Source organism: Piliocolobus tephrosceles, chromosome 16, assembly GCF_002776525.5.
Source record: "Piliocolobus tephrosceles isolate RC106 chromosome 16, ASM277652v3, whole genome shotgun sequence".
In the NCBI taxonomy this organism is placed as follows: Eukaryota; Metazoa; Chordata; class Mammalia; order Primates; family Cercopithecidae; genus Piliocolobus; species Piliocolobus tephrosceles.
In genome coordinates this window covers 43,906,670-43,925,642 of record NC_045449.1, presented here as the reverse complement: position 1 = coordinate 43,925,642, position 18,973 = coordinate 43,906,670, and the positions used below count along the sequence as shown (strand labels likewise).

The window sequence follows — 18,973 nt, the reverse complement described above, 5'->3', positions numbered from 1 at the left end:
CCAGACTTGTGTCTGGCTCGGTGCTGTATCCTAAGCACCTTGGCACTTAAGAGGCATTGAAATACTTGCGGGAAAGAAGGCCACTTTGAGGAGGTGATGTCAGAGCTGAAGCTTGTAGGGCTGGAGTGAAATAAAGATGGTTTCAGGTCTTTTTTGCCTTCCCTGTGGGTCCTGCCTCTGCCTCCTCTCTGGCACTCAGGATAAGGGTAAGCATCTCCGACTGGCCATCAGCCCCAACATGCTGAGTACAGGTATCAGATCCTATCTTGCCTGGCCCCTCTTCCCTAGGTCCTGAACCTAGGGAAGTGCATGTGGATCTCAATTTATCCAGATGGTGCGTTTGTGCCTGCCCTCCTTTCGGGCATGTTCTAGAACAGAGTTCAGCCCAGAGTCCAGGGGTGGCCAGGATGATGGATGAGGGGTGGGGCCTGCTGACCACCAGGGGACCTGATCATTGGGCTGGGCCAGCCTCTCTGCCCTCATTTTCCCCTCTGCAAAAAAGAGGTGATGAGTGTCCCTACTTCTCGCGCCAGCCCCGGGGCCTCTATCCTGGCGGGAAGGGCAGGCCGACCCGGCAGACTGCGGACTCGCGGGAGGGAAGAAGGTGTCAGACGCGCGGAGCAACCATAAATAGCCCCCCTCTCCCAGAAGACTGCACGAAGTTCAAGACTCTGGCGCCGCACACTCAGAATGAGAGCAGAGACTCCCGCCAGGAAAAAAAAAGGCACTTAGGGGATCTGCTCATTAGCATGAAATGCAAATGAGCCCGCTCGGCCTCATTTGCACAACTCGGTGCATGGATTCGGCGAAAGGGCAACCAGGGAGACGACGGCGCAGCAGCCACTCTGCCACTTCCCCCATCCCCTCCGCCCATCGGCCGGGGTGGGAACTGAGACGACCCCAACCCTCTGCGGTAGCGGGAGATGCGCGGGGGCTGCGTGGGTGGCGCAGCCTTAGGAGAGTGAACAACGCCCAGGGGTGATGGCCTCAACAACGTGAGGGGTGTTGATAGAGGTCATCCCGCCCATCCCTCCCCCTCTCCGCAGTGGCGTAAGCGCCCCAAAATCTCCGGAGAGGGAACTGACTGACCCACTAGGTTCCGCCGTGTCTACCTGTCGCAAATGTTGGGGAAGTGCTTCCCGGCGTCTAATCCTCGATGTTTCCCCCTCCACCGGCGCCCAGCACACCCGCGGCGCTCCGCTCCCGGTTACCCACAGCTTTCTGGAGTGGCGCCGGCGGCAGGAGAGAGCTAGAGCCGACTGAGCCCCAGAACTCGGGGAGGTAGGCGGGGCAAGGGCCGGGGTCTGCGCGTGCGTGTGCGCGCGTGGAAAGCACAAACCCACGAGGGCCCGCTGCCGGTGGGGTGGAGGTGAGTGAAGGCGGCAGACCTGCGAAGTTCCAGTTCCGCGGACACTCTTTCCCTAAGCCACATAGGGACTTAAGAGAAACTGAGGCACGAGGTTGGGGAGTGGCGGTGGTAGGGACTTTGAAGGTCGAGTCGATAAAGCCCAGCTCTGTGCTTCCTCCCCTTCCCACACACTCGGGACCCCCACAGGTTCCTTCTTAGGGGTCCTTGCTCTACTCCGCAGTCGCTCCTGGGGATCCGGGCTCTGCGGTCCAGCGCGACCTGCCTGGGGCCACGTGTTCAAGCACGAAGCCCCTGCGTGGAGTCCACGCCCTTCAAAAGGTCCCTAGGGGCAAGGGGATGAAGCCAGAAGCTTCAACGTGAGGTCAGGTCCAACGGGTTAGGGCTACGAGGTCAGGGTCAAAGTCTCAGAATTGGACTCCGGAGCATAACCAATAAGCCCAAGAGATTTGTGGAGGCCACGCCCAGACCATGCCTGCCCCAGCCTTTCTCGAGCTCCGCCCGTTTCTCCAAGACCAGCCCCCTGCAGCCTGAAGCCCCACCCCCGGGACATCCAGCTCCGCTCCTTCCCTTCCCCATTACGGCAGCCAAGCTTAACTCCACGGTGGGAGATTAACCAGGTAGAGACCTGGGATTTCGCTCTGGGACCCCTGGTCACAACCCTCACCCCCGTGCCGCCTGTCTCTTTTCTTCCCCAGGCCCGCCCAGAGCTGAGCTCCGCCCTCCGGCTGCGGCCCAAATCAGGGGTCGCGGACAAAGGATGCCTGGGGCCTGCGGCGCTACGCCAGGACCCCGCGCCGAATACTCTGATTCTTCGGGCTCCCTCCAAGGGAGTCCCAAAGACCCCAATGGCCAATAGGAAAGTGGGTTCGGTCTGGGCAGCAGTCTGATTGGCTCCAGCCTTCGGGAGCGGACCCAGGGGCAAGGGGAGGAGAGAGGGGCGGTCCTGGATTTTGGGGTGGGAATCGGAGTCCAGCTGTGGTTCTCTCCCGGCGCTCCCGCCCGCACTGCCACGGCGGACCGCCAATGGACGCGCGGTTCGGGGCCGGCGGCGTCCGGCGATTGGCTGCGGGGCTGTCTGGGGGCGGGGCCGAGGCTTGAAGTTGGAGTGAGGGATCCAGCTGTGGTGTGCGCCGGGCTCCTCGCCGCCGCTTTAGCTCGCTCGCTCCGCGTCTCGGCCGGAGGAGGAGGCAGTGGCGCCGGCGACAGCTACGGCAGCGGCAGCCACCGCGGCGGCTGCGGCGGCGGCATCTCCGCCTCCACTCCCGCCCGGGACTGCCCCCCACCGTCTCCCCGCCCCTCCCGGACCGTGAGCCCGCCGCGGGGCGGGGGAAGGAGCCGCCCCCACCCCCTTCAAGCCCACCCCTAAAGAGATCCCTCCTCCCCTCCCCCGCCGCCTGGCGCGGAGCCGGGACGATGCTGACCCCTTAGATCCCGCTCCAGCTGCGCCGCGGGAAGAGGGGGCGCCCCTCCCCGGACCCCCGCCCTTCGCCGCTGCCCCTCTTTTCGCTCACCCTCTTGGGGCGGCTTCGCCGAAGGTAGCGCCGAATCCGGCAACCGGAGCCTGGGCGCGAAGCGAAGAAGCCGGAACAAAGTGAGGGGGAGCCGGCCGGCTGGCCCGGGGAGCCCCAGGGGCGCAGGGGAAGCGGGACTTGGGCCGGGCGGGGTTTCCCTGCGCCCCGGCGCCCCGCGGGCAGCATGCCCCTGCGGGCAGGGGGAGCTGGACTGAACTGGCCCTCCCGGGGGCTCAGCTTGCGCCCTAGAGCCCCCCAGATGTGCCCCCGCCGGGGCTCCCGGGTTGCGTGAGGACACCTCCTCGGAGGGGCGCCGCTTGCCCCTCTCCGGACCGCCCGGGGCCCCGGCTGGCCAGAGGATGGACGAGGAGGAGGATGGAGCGGGCGCAGAGGAGTCGGGACAGCCCCGGAGCTTCATGCGGCTCAACGACCTGTCGGGGGCCGGGAGCCGGCCGGGGCCGGGGTCAGCAGAAAAGGACCCGGGCAGCGCGGACTCCGAGGCGGAGGGTCTGCCGTACCCGGCGCTGGCCCCGGTGGTTTTCTTCTACTTGAGCCAGGACAGCCGCCCGCGGAGCTGGTGTCTCCGCACGGTCTGTAACCCATATCCTTCGGGGCACGACGGCCAGACGCGGGGTCGGAAGGGGGACGGGCCGCACCACCGGGGGTCGGGGGGCAAGAGAATCCACCGCCAGGTGAGTCGGAGAAGTGAGCCCGGGGGGTGGGCGGATGAGAGGGGGGCTGCCAGGGAGGGGAGGGGGCACCAGAGTGGCAGCGGAGACGCGAGCAGGTCTCGTCGGTAACCCGGGCTTACCCCACCTCCGTACACACATCTCAGTCCTCCTGGGTGGGGGGTGGAATCCAGGCCAGGAGAAGAGAGCTGTGCCCCGCTGGCTCGCAGCTGGACGCCCTCCAGATGTGGGCAGGGGAGGGTCGTCATCCTCCAGATGTGGGAAGCTTCGGGAGCCTGGGAGCTGTACTCTGCCCGCGCCGGTTAGCGAGCTGGGTTTGGTTTCCGAGTTTGGTGTTGGGGGGGAGAGGCGGGGGGGAGGAAGCTGCGGGGGCGGGGGGGGGGGGGACTGCAATCTCCTGGGTTTCCCTCCTTCCCCCGCCCCAAAGTTTGCGGCGGATTCTAGGGTCTGATCCCCCAACCTGGTCCTTGAGGCTGAGGTTTTTACTGACACAGAGGGAGATGTTGGGGGGGGGGCGGGGACCAGGTCCTGGCCCACCTCACCCCCCACCTCGCGGGTTGGAGGCACAACAAGGAGATTCCGGCGGTGGCTGATGTCAGGGGTGCAGAATGAGAACAAGATGTGGTGGAGGGGATCTGTCTGCCCCTAGAGCAGGGAGTGGAACCCCTTTCCGCTAGAGCCCAGTGCCGCGAGTGCCTCCTTCTACCCGATCTCCATTCGATGCAGGATGCTTAAGGTTGGGTTGGGGAGTTTTGTGCTGGATTTTTCTTGTGGAGGGAAAGACTGTGGCAAGAGCTTTTTTAGCAAGTGGGGGATGGGATTAAGCTGGTCCAGGTTACTCCTCTCCTCTCACAAATAAAGAGTGCTCCTGAAGACCAGGTATGGGGGACTGCAGGCCTGAGAAAGTATTAGGGGGACTGTAATACTGTGAGTGTGTTCACTAAGGAGGACTCGGGTCTACCACCCCAGTGTAGACTCTGCAGATAGGTTTGGGGAATGCAAGCCCCACATTCCAGAGAGATGGATTTAGCACTGCCCCCTGTCTGCCCAGGCTGGAGTGGTAGGGGAGACCCCAGCCTGGTCAGCCCCTAGCACAAAGCACCACTTGATAGACGCCTGGCCCCAGGCTCCCCCCTGGGTCCTGCCACCGGGGGAAGGAAAGGTGGAGGGGAGGTGTTGCTGCAGTCCCAGGTCTGGACAGCTTCTCTGGGCTCCTTCCTTCCAGCTCAGAGGCTCTTATAGACCCAGGGTGGGAGACCCCAGGTCTCCTTTGTAGCCCCTGTGAGCCTAGCCGGGACTCTGCTTTGAGGAAGGGGGGGTGGGAAGGTTGGTGCCGCCCTCACTCTCTGCAGCTCTGCTGCCTCTAGTGCGCAAAGCAGGGATGAGCTTATGGCCCCCCCACCCCCATCCTCTACACCTTGTGGGTCTTTGGGAAGCTCCCCTCATCACACCCTCTCCTCATCCCCTGCCCCTTCTTCCTTTCTCTCTGAGCTGCAGAAAGAGAGGTGCAGGCCTTAGAGGTCTGTGTTCCTGCTGAATAGGCACAATCTTGAGGTTTGAGCCCCCACCCCCAGGCCCCTTTCTCCAAGGCAGGGATGGAGATGGAGAACTGATATGGCTGGAAAGGATGTGTTCTGAGCAACTCTCCTCTCTGCCCCTAACCATTTACCCCTTCCACGAATGGGAAAAAGCATCAACCTCTATGTCCTCCTTCCCAAGGGTCCCAGGGGAGGTAGAGAGCGCTCTTCTCTCCCCTCTCCCTGAAAACAGACCTCTAGGCTAGCATCTCTTCTCGCCTGCCCTATCCCCAGGTGCTAGTGGAGGGTCTGGAGGCAGACTCCTTCACTGAGGGGTCTGGACAGGGGCAAGCGTTGAGGCCTGGCATGGGAGAAGAGAGGTAGGAGGACAGCACTCACCTTGGGAGTTGGGGAGCAGCTTCCCCCAGGGGAGTGGTAGTCTGGGGTGTGGGGCATCAGCGTTACTAGGTCTGGAGAAGCGTGGATTGGCTGAGGATGGGTTGAGAACAATTTTTTGGCAGGGGACTGCCTAAGCTTTGCCCCTCACCACTGCCATCCTACCCAAGTACCAAGAGACACCTGTATTTTTGCTGCCAGAGGGGCTTTGAACTGCCTCCTAGGCCTCCCTCTTTCTCTCTGTGGTATCTGTGGCTCCCCCCCAGGCTTCAGGAGTGTTCATCTACACCTCTGAGCCTGAGAGACATAAGGACACCCCCCTCCACCCCCCAACTAACTGAAGCTAGTTAGGCTTTCCTTGGCACATTCTACTTCTTGGCCTCTCCTTTTTAAGAGACCAGGTTTCCTAGAGAGGAGATCTAGACCCAGGTAGGAAGTGTGTGTGTGTGTGTGTGTGTGTGTGTGTGTGTCTGTGTGTCTCTGTGTGTGTGTATGTGTGTTGGGAAGGGAGGACAGCAAAAGGCACAGAAGTGCAAGCTTTGGTGTGGGGAGCAGGGGTACCGGCAGACAGTCACCCCTGCCTCAGATCGGAGGGGAGCATGCTGGCCTTTCCAATATGTGTTCCTGCGAGTGTGAGGGAGTGTGCTCCCCTCTCGGGGAGGAGTTCCTCCGCATTCCCTCTCTGGCTGTTGTGTCACATCTGGAAGTTTGTGTAGGAGTTTCTCCAAGCTCAGAGCCCAGCACAGCTTTTTCTCATTTGGAAATCACAGGCTGGCATTTGGGATGCCGAGAGAGGGGGAGTGGGAGGGGGGCCAGAGGGGGAGAGGGGAGCCTGCCAGGAGTTGGGGGAGGAGGGGGGGAGGCCTGAACGGCAGGAGCCCTAATGGCTTCCAGAAGTGAGTGTGAGTGAGTGACTGTGCGTCACTCTGTGTGTCTGAGTGTGTCCCTCTAGAGGGGTAGGGGAACAGGAGTTTCTGGAGCCTTCCTTGCCACACTGTCCCAGTGCCCCAAGTCTGCCTATTTCTCTTACCTAGGGAGAATTCTCCATTTCTGTCCTCAGAGGAAATGGTGGGGGGAGTGTTCTTTCTGTCTCTTCATCAATTCCTTCCTCCAATTTAATTTCCAAACCCTGAGCTCGCCAGAGGAGATTCTGGGGAGAAGGGCGGGGGCTGGAGAATTGAATGGGATTGAGGGGGGCCAAATCACCCCTTGGCATGCTTTCTGCCCCAGGCCCGCTTTCCTTCTGGGTCACACACACACTCATTCCCACCCGCTCTGCTCCACCGCTCTGTTGGGGGACTCCCCATCACCCGTAGTGCCAGTTGGAACCATTCCTGGGATTACCCCCACCACGCAGCCCCCCCTCACCCTCGCCTGCTCCCGCCCAGCACTCACCCCGCCCTGCCTGCCTCAGCCAGGATGGCGACAGACACAACTGCTCACACGCAGACATGCGCACGCGCGCGCACACACACAGACACACACAGACACACACACACACACACAGAGTCACAGACGTTTGAATCAGATTTCTGGCCTATTTCCCCTCCCAAAGAGTCCAGCGGGCTGCCTCTCTTGTGTCTCTGTTTCTCATGTCTCTGTCTCTGGGTGGAGCCGGCTGCCTTTCTGTGAGCTTCAGTTTTCAGTTCAGCTGGAAGCCTCTCTCCCCCTACACCCACACACTGAAGCGTGGTGGGGGGGATCCACAGGGAAATGGGCTTGTAGGAATGGAGGGGGGGTTCTGCTGGGGGAATCCCCCTTTGAGCTTTGGAGCAGGGCGGAGCCCCTACATCCCCTGTTACCCTTAAGGGTAGCCGAATCTGATAGACACCAGCCTCTCTGTGGGACGGGTGAGGCAAGGACCTACCCTGCTACCTCCTCACTTACTAGAATGCCGGGACTCCTGGGTCCAGGCCCATTTTCTCCTCAATGTTCCTTAGTCTCACATTTCCAGTCTCCTGGGTGGGAATGGGGCAGCTGGAGGGCCTGCTTCCCTTTCAGCTCATGCCCAGAGCCCCTGTGCCCCTAGAGGTGTCCCGGCCACCCCCCTCCTCTTCCTGCTTTGCTCACCCTTGTGGCTGCCAGGCTAAGCAACGGCTCTATCTAGATAAAGCCCCACAGAGAGGACTCATTTGTGGAGATAACATGCTCTAGTTCTCTCTCCCACGAGGGAGGAAAGGAGGAGGGATGGAAGTGGGGTTCCTCTCTCTGCCGTTTCCTTTTTCTCTGCTTTTGATGGTGGGTTGTGGGGAGAAGAAAGATCCTCCCCTCTCCTACCCCCTCTTTGGGATCCACTCCAGCCCGGACAGTCACCATAGCAACAGTAGACATGTGACTGCACAGGTCTCTCATAGTCACTATGGCAACCAGTGTCCCCCGTTCCCTTGGTTACCATGGGGATCTGTCACATGGTTTCCCCCCAACCTGATAACCTGTGGGTCTCCCTGATTCTCCTCCCCTGCATAAGGACAAGATAACAGCCTCAGTAAAGGGAGATCATGTGAGAGGGGTCTCTTTAATTACCATGACAACAAATCCACACCACCTGGTGACACATCCTCCTGTCGTTATGGCAACAGAAGAACATCACACAGTGACATACTGCCAGGTTCCCAAGGAAACGAGCCCTATCTGAGAAGGGTGAAAGACCCCCCCCCCGCGGTTAATTATTCCTCTATTCAGATTGTCCCAAATTGTCATGTGCCTTGGTCTCTTCCCTGTCCGTTTCTGCTTACCTGTCGTGGAAGGAGAGCTGTACAGCGTGGGCAGGATGTTACCTGGAAGTAGGCTGAATTGCCAAGGGACCCTTAAGAAGGGGCTGCCATGGTCCAGAGCTGTGCATAAGGTTATCTGGGGGGCAAACTCTGCCTGTAAGAGGCCTCCAGTCTGAGCCTGAGTAAGTTGGGGACAGAAAGAGAGGCAGCTCCTCTGTGGAGGTCACTTCTGTACCTTCCTCCACAGTTATAAGCAGTTCACCTCTATCAGGGGAAACAAGGCAGGAAAACCTGAATGGGGAGACACATCTGGCTTCTAGGCAAGGAGATTGATTGATTGGTTGATTCATTCATTCATTCGTTCAGTCTTCCCAGGTATGGATCATCTGCTCCGTGCCAGGCACTACAGCAAGCTCTGTAGGGGATCTAAGATGTATCGGAATGCCCCTGCCTGTCAGGAGCCCCAGCTCAGCAGGGGAGGTTGACAAGTGCATAGATGACTAACATGGTGGAACTGTGCCATTAGAGGGGTCCAATTAGATGTCCTGGGAGCCCCTCTTCCTCAGAGATCTGCCCCTCCTCATAGAGACATTCGCTCACATGGGCTCCTTCCAGACCCCCCTTTCCCTGCAGAGGAGAGGAGGGGACCTGCGTGGGGAAAGCAGACCAGTTCTTGAGGGTAACGGGGTCTTTCCCTTTCCAAATGACGGCTCCCTTCCTGTCCCCCTTTATCCAGGGTGACCTCTGGCTGACCCCCATTCTGGGGAGAGATCCACTGCACTCTGGCTCCACTCAGAAAAACAATTTCATGGAAACAGAGCAACTTTTTATTTCCTCCCTCCCATCTACCTGCCCCCAAAAACCTAGAACTTAAAAAAAAAAAAACCCCTCTTATTCTTGTGAGGAGGTGGGGGTTAGGGAAACTGCAGTGCCTTAGGACTCTCAGGGTACCACAGACAGGTGGCGAGCAGGGATGTGAGTCTAGGGGAAAGGGGCCTGGGTGGTGGAGAAGAGAAGGGGGAGGGCTGTCAGGGGTTTGAGGGAGTCATGGGCTGTGGGGGAGGGCATGTGGCTTGGGAGTCAGAAGAGATGGCCTATGGCTGGGACCAGCTGGGAGGAAGTTCCATAGGTTCCCGAACATTCCTGCTGGCCTCTTCATGCCTGGCCAAAGCCTTCTCATTCCAGAAGCAAGATTCCACCTGCTCTGGGCCCTACAGAGTCTGACTTGGTGGGTCATGCCAGGAGCTGCCACAATACCTCCCCCATCCCCATTCCCCTGGGGGTCTCTGGTCTCCTTTCCCCAATCTCCTGCTCTCTGATCTTTTCTAGCATCTTTACTCTTCGCCACCCTTCTCATATTTTCCTTAAAGAAAATAGGATACTTGGTCATTTAACTGCGAGTCCAGTGCCTGGAACCTTCGAAGGTCCGGAGGCTGTTTTGTACATTCTGCTGATGGGCTGGAAATGAGTCACTCCGTAGAATCCACTGTGTGGAAAGACCCAGGGTTTAGAAAGAACCCCTCCCTCTCGCTTGCTCTTTTGGCTAGTCTGGGCTGGAAGCCACAAGCAGGTGTGATGGTGGCAATGGCCTCTTGGGGGAGGGGGTAGACATTGTCCACTCTGCATGGCTTGGGAGCTATGCCCGGCGTGGTGCCTGACACATAATGGGTCCTCAATATTTAAATGTGTGAATGTGCCTAGTGGTCATTTGAGGGTGTTGAGAGGTTGGGAAGCTGGTGGTGAAAGAGGGAGCCCCAGGCTCTGGTGCTGTAGCAAGGGGGACTGCAGCTGTGGACGTCTACCTTCCACCTAGTGCCAGGGCGGTCATGACAGGCAGTTCTGCCTGCCTGAGCAGCTATGGTGTACAGAGGAAACTATCATAGATCAGGAGCTTGGAAACCATCATCTCATCCTGGCTTCTCGGGTGACCTTCAGCTTATGACTTTGGCATTCCAGGGCCTCAACTTCCTGGAGTTCTGGGGAAGAAAATGATCTATCCCGGATACTTCAGAGGGCTGTTGTGAGCATCAACTGTGGCATTGTGTGAAAGTGCTTGGTAAACTGTAAGGCAAGCATAATCCGACTCTAGGTTTGTATAACACATTCATATACAGTATCTCATTTGCTTCTCACATCTACCCTGTGAGGTAGGGAGAATAGGATTCAGATTCTGCAGCAAACTCATGGTGTCTGGCATTTCCACAGGCATGATCGATTTATTCCCCAAATGACTTGTGCAAATAGTCAGGGTATTTGTGGCTTGTCTTCCTTTACAGATGAGGAAGCTGGGTCCAGAGAGGTGAGATGACCAAGGTGGGACTCCCCTTCTCTGATGGGGAGCCTGGGGCTGGGGGCTGGTCTGACGTGTAGGTCAGGTCCCTGGCACCACACCTGCTTAGCCTCAGATGGAGCCAGGAGGTAAACAAAGAGGAGGTGTTAGGGCAGGGCAGGGCAGGGGGCTGGCCTCAGCTCCAGCCTTGGCCGGCTGTTTCCTTGACTGCCCCTACCTGGTTTGAGCGTATCAGCATGTTGGTCATCCTTCTCAACTGCGTGACCCTGGGCATGTTCCGGCCGTGCGAGGACATTGCCTGTGACTCCCAGCGCTGCCGGATCCTGCAGGTGAGTGTGTGTGTGTGTGTGTGTGTGTGTGTGTGTGTGTGTGTTGGGGGGGTTGGCCCCTCCTAATCTTAATACCCCCTACTCCTCTGCAAGAGGCCCTGACCCAACTGGTGGGGGCTAGGGTGGGACTAAAGGGTATTCCCTCACCCACTTCTCAGTTTCAGCCACCTCTTGTCCCCACATCAGGCCTTTGATGACTTCATCTTTGCCTTCTTCGCCGTGGAGATGGTGGTGAAGATGGTGGCCTTGGGCATCTTTGGGAAAAAGTGTTACCTGGGAGACACTTGGAACCGGCTTGACTTTTTCATCGTCATTGCAGGGTGAGGGCCTGGGTGGGGTGGGAGAGCAATGGATCAGATCGGTCCCTTCCCCAGGTTCAGGGCTCCGGGCCTTTGACCTCGTGGCTCCAGCCCAGTTACAGCACCACTTTCTCCCTGGGCTGTCTCCTGAGGATCCGAGGCTGCCCTGCCTCTAGCACTGTAGCCTATATTCTAAATTCCAAGGCCCTCTTCCTAATTCTGCCCCCTTCTCTGATGGACAGTCTGTCCTTGTCTCGGGGGTAGCCTTGCCCCCCAGACAGAGAGCCGGATCTTCAGGGTCCCTTGGTGAAGGAGAAAAAGGACTCAGAGGTTGTCCCGCTGCCCTTAAAGCAGGATTCCTCATTGACTTCTTTTGACCCCACTGTGGCCTCAGACTCAAAGGGCCTCCCTTTGGGCCCCTCCCTGCAGGATGCTGGAGTACTCGCTGGACCTGCAGAACGTCAGCTTCTCAGCTGTCAGGACAGTCCGTGTGCTGCGACCGCTCAGGGCCATTAACCGGGTGCCCAGTGAGTGACCCCTCAGCCCTCAGCCCCTGAAGAGAGCCCCAGGAGGAAACGTGGAAATCTCAGACCCCACCTCTACCACTGTGTCCTCACCTGACCCCTCACAGGCCCCGTCAGAGAAGGGCTCAGCGGGGAGCTGGGGTTGCTGGAATAAAATGGAACTCTGACTGTGGCACTATGGGAGTTACCTGGGAAGACCCCGCCTCATTTTAGCCTGGCTTTAGGTCAGAGTCTCAGAAACATCTCAGATGACCCTTTCCCTTCAGCTAGATGACCACTCCCCCTGGGAGGATAGCGGTGTGGGGACTGGAGAGGCTGACAGGCAAGGAGTGGATGCAAGGTGCTAATGGCCTTTTCTAGCCAGAACAGCCTCTCATACAATCTGGTTCTTGCTGGTGAGACACGCTGGCCACGCTGAACATGACTTCTCTCAAGACAAGGCCACTCCATGTCTCACCCTCCGCCTCTGTCCCCTTCCTTCTTCCCACCGCCTTCCAACCCGTTGCAGCAACTGCCGGGCCCATTATCTAAATTAAACTGCATTGGTTTCTGGAGCCAGCCAGGCTTTGGCAGCTCTGGTTCCCCTCCATCCTGCCCCCTCCGTTTGCTCAGGCCCCTTTGCAACTCCCCAACCTACACAAGCTGCAGATGGTCCCTGATGTGGTCCTAGGAGTGGGGTGGTTGGCGGGGAACGCATGTTTCTGGGGCTCAGTGCCTGGTTGCGTACCTGATGCAGCAGCCCCCTGCGCTGTGTGTGTGTGTGTGTGTGTGTGTGTGTGTGTGTTTGATGTTACTGCTGCCCCTGGGAGGGCAGAGCTGTTGAATGTGTCCTCTGGGGCTCGGGGTGTGTTGGTGTTAACAGGAGCTCCAGAAGAGGGGCATACCTTGCCTCCTCTCCCGCCCCAGGTGATGGCTGGCAGATTTATAGCCTCTGTCTAACCACCGGTGTAATTCCCTTAATACAAACCCTGAGGAATTGATCTCAGTTGGAGCACAGAGAAGCAGAAGGGGGATGGGGTAGGAGGAGGGGGAGGGAGTGAGAAGACTGGGCTAGCAGGGGTGGGGATGGGCGCTGCAGTCACCAAGAGGGTTAATTAGCTGCTGCTTAGCAGCTCTTGCCCTGGAGGGGGCACGGGGCCATAGATGGTACTTTGGGGGTGAAGCCAGCCATGAGAGATCTGTCTGCTTGATGAGGGCTTGGCGGACTGGGGGCTGGTTCAGACCATTTGGGCCAGTTGGGTTCTAGACCTGGAATGTAGTGAGAGGGAAGTAACGCTAATAGGGCTTTTGAGGAGGGGGTTTCAGTGGCTTTCCCTGTGGAGGGGATTGTAAATTGATGGACTTCTGAGAAGACAGTATTGTGTCTCTTCAGGTCTTGATTTGGGGATCTGGACCACGCAGGGAATAGATTCAGGGTAGCGGGGCTCAGAGCTGTAGTGACGCACAGGGCATCTTGGCCCCTGCCTAGGAGCTGGCTCTCAAAATGAGATTGCTGCCCAGTGTCATTCCTCCCGGAGTTCGCTGCCTCAGTTTCCCTAATGACTCTGGTGGTGATAACTTAGAAAGGTCAAGTGACTGTGACTGTTGAGAGAAGGAAGTAGGTCGGGAGTGTGTGTGTGAGTGTGTGCGGGTGTGGGTGTGTGTTGGAGAGGGATTCGGAAGCCCAAAGCCTGGGTTCAAGTTCCGGCACCTACACTTAACAGCTGTGTGATACTGGGTGAGTCAAGTCATTTCTCTGAGCTTCAGACTTCTCATCTGTAAATTGGGAGTGACATTATCCACATGTGATGATGTTGGGAGAGTTAGGAGGGGCCACAATGTCCCTAGCTCACTGTCGGTGGTACTGTGCAGATTACTATGGGCAAGCCACAAGGGGAAGTGGGTCGGGGTAAGGGGCTGCAGAGGCTACCTGGGGAGTCAGAGGTGTCTGTTGGTCTCCCCTCCAGCTTGAGCCGGGCCGTCTCAGCCTCAGAGTCCCTGGTGGGGCCCCTCCAGGAGTGCTGCCGGGCCGTGGCAGTCAGCCTAGCCCGGCCAGCCTGGTGTCCCCAGCGTGGCTTCTGCCCCCACAGGCATGCGCATCCTCGTCACGTTGCTGCTGGACACACTGCCCATGCTGGGCAACGTCCTGCTGCTCTGCTTCTTCGTCTTCTTCATCTTTGGCATCGTTGGCGTCCAGCTGTGGGCAGGGCTGCTTCGGAATCGATGCTTCCTACCTGAGAATTTCAGCCTGTGAGTGGTGGACAGGGTCCGGGAGGACCTGGGAGTGGTTGTGGGGCTGGGGCACCCCCCACCAGTTCCTCACTTCTGGTTGCTACTGACATATCTGTTCTAACATCTGAGACATATCTGGTTCTCAAACTTGGCTACCCATTGGAACCACCTGGGGAGTTTTAAAAAGTACTGATGCCGGCCGGGTGCGGTGGCTCACGCCTGTAATCCCAGCACTTTGGGAGGCCGAGGCGGGCGGATCACAAGGTCAGGAGGTCGAGACCACGGTGAAACCCCATCTCTACTAAAAATACAAAAAAAAAGTTAGCCGGGCGCCGTGGCGGGCGCCTGTAGTCCCAGCTACTCGGGAGGCTGAGGCAGGAGAATGGTGGGAACCCGGGAGGCGGAGCTTGTAGTGAGCCGAGATAGTGCCACTGCACTCCAGCCTGGTGGACAGAGCAAGACTCCGTCTCAAAAAAAAAAAAAAAAAAAAAAGTGCTGATGCCTGAGTGCCACCTCCAGAGATTCTGATTTCGTTGGTCTGGGGCTCAGCTTGGATGCAGAGATTTTTTAAACCTCTCCAGTGATCCTAATGTGCAGCGAAATTTGAAAACCACTATTCTAGTATGTGATCTTCCAACATCCTAAATCTGGAGTCTCCCCACTCAGGCCTCATGCTCCCGGTGCCCACAAATCCCTGCCCTGCCCAGTCCCTTCCCCATTCTTGGTTCTGCCCTGCTCACCCTGTGTGCTTTGAGCACTCATGCCATCTCTCCCTTCCTGGGCCCTTTCCCTGGAGAGCCCACTCCCCAGCCTCAACCCTGTTCCCCTTCCCATCCTGCAGCCCCCTGAGCGTGGACCTGGAGCGCTATTACCAGACAGAGAATGAGGATGAGAGCCCCTTCATCTGCTCCCAGCCACGCGAGAATGGCATGCGGTCCTGCAGAAGCGTGCCCACGTTGCGTGGGGAGGGGGGCGGTGGCCCACCTTGTGGTCTGGACTATGAGGCCTACAACAGCTCCAGCAATACCACCTGTGTCAACTGGAACCAGTACTACACCAACTGCTCAGCGGGGGAGCACAACCCCTTCAAGGGCGCCATCAACTTTGACAACATTGGCTATGCCTGGATCGCCATCTTCCAGGTGGGGCAGCCTGGGCCCCGGGAGATTCCCCAGAACACCAGCCCCAGGACACAGCCCAGGATCGGAGGGTTGGGGTGGAGCCCAGGTCGCTCTCAGGGTTGGGGTGGGGGTTAAGGCCTCTGGAGGAGACTGGAGGAGGATTTGGTGGGCCCATAGTCAGCCTGCCCCTCTGCACCCCCTAGGTCATCACGCTGGAGGGCTGGGTCGACATCATGTACTTTGTGATGGATGCTCATTCCTTCTACAATTTCATCTACTTCATCCTCCTCATCATCGTGAGTGACTCCTCAGATCCCCGTGGGGATGGGCGATCCTGGGGACACCCGTGGGGGCAGTCCAGAGAGGGGATAGTTTGTTCTGTCTGAAGTTCAGCTCTCAGGGCAAGTCCTGTACAAAGGGTATCTGTCATGTGGTAGGAGGGACACCAGATGCGGAGTCAGGAGGAAATCCAGGGTCAAGGCGGGACTTACTGCTACTGGAAACTTAGGCAAGTCATTCCTCTTGAGGCCCCCAGCACTGCTCTGGACCTCTGTTTCTTCATGGGTAAAATGGATGGTTCTCACCCTGAGATGATATCACCTCCCCTAGAGGGCACTTGGGAATGGGAAAGGGTGATTCTGGTTTTGATTTTTTTTAATAGCTTTATTGAGACATAACTCGCATATCATTCAATTCATCCCTTTGAATGAATCCAGTGGTTTTCTTAGCATGTTCACAGAGTTCTGTTTTTCATAAGGACAAGGGGAGTGCAATTGGCAACTTGTTACTGGGGGAGGGGAGAGAAGCTAAACATCCTGAAATGCTTGCAAATAAAGAATTATTCCACCCAAAGTTCTGATCAGTGATCAATTGGTGTTAAATGCTGCCTGATCTCTTATTCCTGCCAGTTCAGAAATTGCAAGACTTTAGGAAGGCAGAAGACGGAGGCAAAAGCAGCAATATTTAATAGTTTTAATCACTACCATTCATAGTTAATAACTTCATCGCTACCACTTTGAGCTAATATTTATTGAGCACTTACTATGCACCAGCCCCTGATCTAAGCACTTTCAATGTGCTGGTGCATTTAATCCTCACCATAATCCTTTCCATTTTACAGATGAGGAAACCGATGTTTCCTCATTTATCTGACCCTACCAGGCGCTTTGCCTATGCTATGTATTAATCTCCAAGAGTGGGGCATCACTGCTGACGTATGCTGTAACATCTGCTGCCTGTTTAATCCTCGTCGTCCCCTGTGAGGTGCCAGGGTAGGGATTGTGGTCCCCATCTCTTAAATGAGAACTTGGCGCCCCAGAGGGTGGGTCACTGGGCCAAGATCACACAGAAAGTAAGTGGCTGGGGCTGAGAATTCAGTCGCAGGCTAACGACTCCACATTCAGCCTTTCTTCCATGACACCAAGAGGCCAACGACAGAGCCAGACAGAGGGACAGATATTGAGAGAAAGAGATTAAGAAAGATTAAGATCTGCTCAGGACCTAGGACTAGCTCCAGAGAGAGATGAACACAAAATGAGGCAGCTCCTGGTGAGTGAGAGACAGAGGGTAGGCCCTGAGAAAGAGCAAGTCCCCAAGGCCACCCCCTCTTGCCTGCGCAACTTCCCCTGGTGCGGAAGAGTGGGCAGGCTTGGGGCGAAGCCTGGCTGGAGGCCCGTTCCCATCCCTGGCCACCACCTCAAGGGGCGAGGCCAGTACTTCAGGGAAGTGGGGTCTTCTCACCATGTGCTCCCCCTCCCCACTCCCTTTCCCTCCTGGGCTTGGTAGAGGGGGAAGGAAGCAGACAGGGAGCTAAGGGGCCTAGTTTCCACCCTCCCACACACCCCCTGAAAAATCTTTCCTAACAGCTCTCTGGAATCACACTAGTGAAGCTAATTATCATAATTACTAGGACACGATCTAGAAAAAAAAAATCTGCTTTGTCACCATAAATATTCATTTCCTTCATTCGGGATTGTTATCCAAGCCATGGCCGTTCCAGAGTTCTGGGGAAACTGAGGCATGGATATGGGGACTGGGGGAGTGTGAGCAAGTCAGGTGGCAGCTTGACTAGTCTGTAGGGTCAAGGGTTCAACCCCTCCGCCATCTGAGGAAGGGGGCACAGGGAAAACGGGGACAGATGAGGCCAATGGTCCCTGTTTTCAGATGAGGATACGTGGTCCCATGGCTAAGGGTCTCTCCCAAAGTCACACAGCTAGAATTGGGGCTAGAGGTAGGAGTCTTGTAAATGATGTTTTTGCCAAGATCTCAAGGCTCAATATAATTTGAAAACCCCATGTCCCTAATATTGCATTCATTTCCACAGCATTTGCTACTCCTAATGGAAATTGCAGAAGGGTGCTGCGTCTCTGCAGGTGTGCGTGTTTAGGGACAGGGAATTTGAGAGATTGCAGGATAACACCATGTTCAATAGCAACATCTTGGAATTTCATAGAGCTTGGTTCCAGTCTTAGCCTTGCTCTGAATTAGCTGAGTGATCTTGGGCAAATGCTTTGACCTCTCTGGGCCTCAGTTTCCTTACCTGTCTGATGGAGATTACAACAGCATCACCTCCTGAGGCTGTCTTAAAAATAAAATGAGATAATGCCTGGAAAATAACTGAGCGTGGCGCCTAGCGCATAGGAATTCCTCTGTACGTGGTGGCTGGCATTGTGATTCACTTTTCTTCAGGACGTCTCCTCTTCCTGTCCCCACCCCTACAGGTGGGCTCCTTCTTCATGATCAACCTGTGCCTGGTGGTGATTGCCACGCAGTTCTCAGAGACCAAGCAGCGGGAAAGCCAGCTGATGCGGGAGCAGCGTGTGCGGTTCCTGTCCAACGCCAGCACCCTGGCTAGCTTCTCTGAGCCCGGCAGCTGCTATGAGGAGCTGCTCAAGTACCTGGTGTACATCCTTCGTAAGGCAGCCCGCAGGTTGGCTCAGGTCTCTCGGGCAGCAGGTGTGCGGGCTGGGCTGCTCAGCAGCCCAGCACCCCTTGGGGGCCAGGAGACCCAGCCCAGCAGCAGCTGCTCTCGCTCTCACCGCCGCCTGTCCGTCCACCACCTGGTGCACCACCACCACCACCACCACCACCACTACCACCTGGGCAATGGAACACTCAGGGTCCCCCGGGCCAGCCCAGAGATCCAGGACAGGGATGCCAATGGGTCCCGCCGGCTCATGCTGCCACCACCCTCGACGCCTGCCCTCTCCGGGGGCCCCCCAGGTGGCGCAGAGTCTGTGCACAGCTTCTACCATGCCGACTGCCACTTAGAGCCAGTCCGCTGCCAGGCACCCCCTCCCAGGTCCCCATCTGAGGCATCCGGCAGGACTGTGGGCAGCGGGAAGGTGTATCCCACCGTGCACACCAGCCCGCCACCGGAGACGCTGAAAGAGAAGGCACTAGTAGAGGTGGCTGCCAGCTCTGGGCCCGCAACCCTCACCAGCCTCAACATCCCACCCGGGCCCTACAGCTCCATGCACAAGCTGCTGGAGACACAGAGTACAGGTGACAGCTCTTGGGGGAGGTGTGTGGGTGCCCTTGTCTGGGGACCAGGTGGCGTCCCAGAGGGGACTAGGGGTCTGGAGTCAGAGGGACCAGGGCTCATATTCCCATGCTGCCTCTCATTGCTTAGGCACCTTCAACCAGTCACATCCCTGCTTTGAGCTCGAATTTTCTCATCTGCTAAAGTGGAAATCATAATTCCTACATCGTAATAGCAGTAACTATCATGTAATAAGCACCTGCTTCATGCTGTTTGCAATAATGTCTAGCAACTGTTGCACAAGGCAATGGCTGTGTGCCTGTCACATGCTTTGCAGGCAAAATCCCATTGGATCCTCTCTACTCATTAGGTGATAGCCTTTCTTAGCATCCTCATTGTATGGATGAGAACTAGGAGGCTTGGAGAGGTTGCTTGACTCGCCCAAGGCTGTGCTGTTGGTGAGGGGCGGACTCGGGGCGCACACTCAGGACTCCCCGTTGTGAGGCTCAGAGAGGAAATGGT

The 18,973-nt window shown here is 57.3% G+C and overlaps 1 protein-coding gene across 33 annotated transcripts in view; it reads left to right on the top strand.

Annotated features, from left to right (window-relative positions):
- The first annotated feature begins 2,494 nt into the window (after nt 1–2,494).
- The window catches only part of CACNA1G (calcium voltage-gated channel subunit alpha1 G), a 67,209-nt gene continuing 50,730 nt past the window's right edge, over nt 2,495–18,973 (top strand). For 27 of the 33 annotated variants that reach the window (XR_002730046.3, XR_002730045.3, XR_002730043.3 and 24 more), the window contains exons 1-8: nt 2,495–3,481; nt 10,704–10,815; nt 11,002–11,135; nt 11,544–11,641; nt 13,708–13,867; nt 14,691–14,991; nt 15,174–15,266; nt 17,691–18,474. Coding sequence is in view for 29 of the 33 variants with exons in the window: in XM_023204489.3 (XP_023060257.1) it covers nt 3,240–3,481; nt 10,704–10,815; nt 11,002–11,135; nt 11,544–11,641; nt 13,708–13,867; nt 14,691–14,991; nt 15,174–15,266; nt 17,691–18,474 (1,924 nt within the window). In the remaining 4 variants the exon portion in view is untranslated. The remainder of the gene's footprint in view (nt 3,482–10,703; nt 10,816–11,001; nt 11,136–11,543; nt 11,642–13,707; nt 13,868–14,690; nt 14,992–15,173; nt 15,267–17,690; nt 18,475–18,973) is intronic. The other 6 variants (XM_023204480.2, XM_023204486.2, XM_023204485.2 and 3 more) reach the window with 3 other exon arrangements.